The sequence below is a fragment of the Primulina eburnea genome, unplaced genomic scaffold, assembly GCF_022965805.1.
Source record: "Primulina eburnea isolate SZY01 unplaced genomic scaffold, ASM2296580v1 ctg1415_ERROPOS3700000, whole genome shotgun sequence".
Classification (NCBI taxonomy): domain Eukaryota; kingdom Viridiplantae; phylum Streptophyta; class Magnoliopsida; order Lamiales; family Gesneriaceae; genus Primulina; species Primulina eburnea.
The window spans coordinates 68378-71828 of NW_027330943.1; the positions used below are offsets into that span (position 1 = coordinate 68378).

Consider the following 3451-nt stretch of genomic DNA (forward strand, 5'->3'; position numbering starts at 1 on the left):
AAACAAACCCAACAAACTAAAATTTTAATAAAATTTAATATTATTAAATATTTGAATATAGTTTATCAAGAAATAAATATAACAAATTGCTGATAAAATTTTATCAGACAATAGAAGTAGACTTAAAATATTTTTTTAAAATTTAATAATAAATATAAATATATTTAATTAAATTTTTATATCATATTTATTTATTGAAAATTGTTTTTTTTTTTAATGTATATGTTTGGTATACCTATCGAAATAATTTCGGCAAGATAAGTGCCGGTAGGTGATATATAACATTTATTTTATTTACGACAAAACATTAAACTTGAAATTATTACACACTTGAAAATCGAAAAACATAAATTATCCAACATAGATCGTGTATACATACACGTTTGATATTACAGCCTCAGTACGTAGTCTGCGGCAATGCTTATCGGTTCATTCCTCCGACAAACGGGGCAGCTGTTACCCCTTGTCCTTGATTTTGTTTCTCCATGTTGCCATGCCATCCTACAAATTTATACAAATATAAGAGATCAGGTCTTTCTATTCTAATCTTGCTGGAATTGAAGAGCAGTAGATTCCATATATGTTATGATTCTTTATCATCTTTTTCATACATAGGAAACTACGGGTCTCTAATTTATGTAAAATAACAATCCCATTCTCATTTTGCACTTAATCTTCCACCTTTCGTATTGAGCTTTCCATCTGAATTTATGATTTTTGGTTGTTGCAACATTTCGATGCTTACAAATTAAACACACCAAGCAAAACAGCATCAAGAAAAACCAGTAAATAATTACCAAGAGACATATCGAATCCACGGTGTTGGAGCTCTCGATATTCTTGACACAAGGCGCACGTTTCGCAACAACAATGAACCAAACAATCTCCGCATGGGGACTCAGGCAGCTTGTACTGAGTTCTCATTCGAGATCGATAGAAGCACGAATATATGCAAGTACATCCAGTGACAACTGCTATCAGGGCGTACAAAGCCCCACTGGCTCCGCAAGCTAATTTTCAACATGCAACATTCTCCATCATATTCGATATTATATAAAATCAAGTAAAAGAATAAATAAAAATGACTCACAAGTTGACCCTTGATCAACTATCTCAGCAATTTGTCCAAAAGTGATACACGGGCACCAACATGTTAAGCAACCTGTGTATATAATTCAACGTCAGTTTCTGTACGATAAATTCAAAGTAAGATATAATTATAGACAAAAAGTTGTGTGAGACGGTCTCACGGATCGTATTTGTGAGACGGATCTCTTATTTGGGTCATCCATGAAAAAGTATTACTTTTTATGTTAAGAATATTACTTTTTATTGTGAATATGAGTAGGGTTGACCCGTCTCACAGATTAAGATCCGTGAGAAGTCTTACATAAGCCCACTCATAATTATGATGATCCCATAAGCTAGATGACGGAGCCTTTTATTTTTATTTTTAGATTCATAAATTTATGGTGATATATATTCCCCAGTGTTTTAATCATCTTTCAACCTTTCCGAGATTTCAAATATTACTTTTAGTCCTTCATTACAAACTTACAAAAATATAAATTTTTTAAAAAATATATTTGTTTACGTATTAATTTAAAATACGAAAAAAATTTAAAAATTAATTTTCAGTCAATTTTTTTTAAAAAAAATTAATACTAATTTCAATTATATGAGCGAATAAAATTTTCTGATTTTCTTATTAGTGGAATAATTTTATTAACAAATTTATACTTATAATTTTAAACATTGTAGAATTTCAAGATTAATAGTTATAATTTTTAAAAATAAAATTTAATTTTAAACAAAAAATGAAACAAATTATTTTATCAATCGAATCATAAAATTTCTTCATAAATTATAGTCTAAAATCTTAAATTTTATTTTATTTTTTAATCATACTTGTTGAGAAATTATTGAACTATTAAAAAATCAATTATAGAATTCAAAATTTTCTGTGATATTAAAATAAAAATTATTAAATGAGTAATCAATAAAAAAATAAAAAATCTGAAAATAAAAAAATGTATATACGGATAAATTTTGGAAATTAGAGAGTGCTAGAGTTAGATGAGTGGAGAGTACATTCATTTGTATAGATCATAAATTTAAAATAAAAAAATTCAATTATAGAATTAAAATTATAAAATTTATTAAAAAGCAATCAATAAAAAATGAAAAATCTTAAATGAATAAAAAGAAAATGTAAATAGTGATGAATTTTGATAATCAGGAAATGACAGAGATAGATGATATTAAAGAAGATGTAAAGAGAAGAGAGATGATGTGAGGTTAGAGAGAAAAAAGAAAAAAATTGTGTATGAGTTAAAATTTAAAAAATTTATCCAAATTTTTGGTTGAACCAAAAATATTTTTTGTCAATTTATGGTTGTATATTATGTTTTAATGTTTGTATGACAATAAATATCATAAAATCATTAAAAATCTGTAGAAAATTTAAATACATCTAAACTTTTATAGAGTTTAAGTCAATATTGAATACTATTTGATTTTTTAGAACTCTATGAAAAAATATTTTGAGTACTACTAAACATCTATATAGTATGCAAAAATCTTGATTCAATACGTCCATGCTTTTACAAAAATAATTAAAAACCATTAAATCTCGTGCAATAAATAAACCCCTGTCAGCTTTATGTATATATAACTGCGATTCTCTCTCTATCATATATACTAATTGTATGAGCAAGGAAACAGTATATATACTGCCGGTCACTCACAATTGGGGACATCAGAGCAGCAATCACAGAGGCCAGTGGACCACTGGCCCGGATCCCCGCCTTGAACGTTCAGAGCCGGCATAGGTATGCCCGTTGCCGCCTGTGGTCGGCCGTATACTGGCGGTTCCACTGGTGGTTGAGACTTTTCCATGGAGTCTTCCGCTTTACCCATTCTATCTTACTCGGAAGAAAATATAAAATATATTCTCTGTTATTTTGTATGTATCATTAATTAATGTCTAGCAAAGCTACTAATCAGGTTATATATGCAGCCTACACAATATCTTCAATACCGACTTGGTGCTGTTGGCCATTTCTTTTCCACGAATCATCGTCGTTGCCGGTCAAGTCAACTACACTCCCCAAATTTAATTAATAATAACGTCCTCGTAGAAAAATCACTCTCCCGTTCTGATTTTGTCTTTCTGAATATGATAATGGTGTGGTCCTCCTACCTTTGAGTACATGTAACATGAGCACATTAATTATTCGTTGACAAAAACTTATGTGAGACGATCTCATGAGTCATATTTTGTGAGACAGATCTCTTATTTAGATCATCCATGAAAACTTATTACTTTTTATGTTAAGATTATTATATTACTCTTTATTGTGAATATTGGTAGGGTTGACCAGTCTCATAGATAAAGATTCGTAAGACCGCCTCACAAGAGACCTACTCTTCGTATTGTTATTAATTAAAA

The 3451-nt window shown here is 29.1% G+C and overlaps 1 protein-coding gene across 1 annotated transcript; it reads right to left on the reverse strand.

The window, feature by feature from the left end:
- Positions 1-272: 272 nt before the first annotated feature.
- On the reverse strand, positions 273-2994 carry LOC140820739 (protein PLANT CADMIUM RESISTANCE 2-like). Its single transcript, XM_073181078.1, has 4 exons — positions 2748-2994; positions 1091-1162; positions 798-1010; positions 273-501 (listed from the first exon to the last, which is right to left on the reverse strand). Exons 1-4 carry the CDS (start codon positions 2917-2919, stop codon positions 422-424), a joined length of 537 nt encoding a protein of 178 aa, XP_073037179.1. The 5' UTR covers positions 2920-2994; the 3' UTR covers positions 273-421.
- Between the last annotated feature and the right edge of the window lie 457 nt (positions 2995-3451).

Coding starts and splice junctions, on each gene's coding strand:
- LOC140820739 (XM_073181078.1), bottom strand. CDS start 2,919: ATGGGTAAAGCGGAAGACTCCATGGAAAAGTCTCAACCACCAGTGGAA. Junction 1,163..2,747: donor CTGCTCTGATGTCCCCAATT/GTGAGTGACCGG, acceptor TTATATACACAG/GTTGCTTAACATGTTGGTGC. Junction 1,011..1,090: donor AGTTGATCAAGGGTCAACTT/GTGAGTCATTTT, acceptor GTTGAAAATTAG/CTTGCGGAGCCAGTGGGGCT.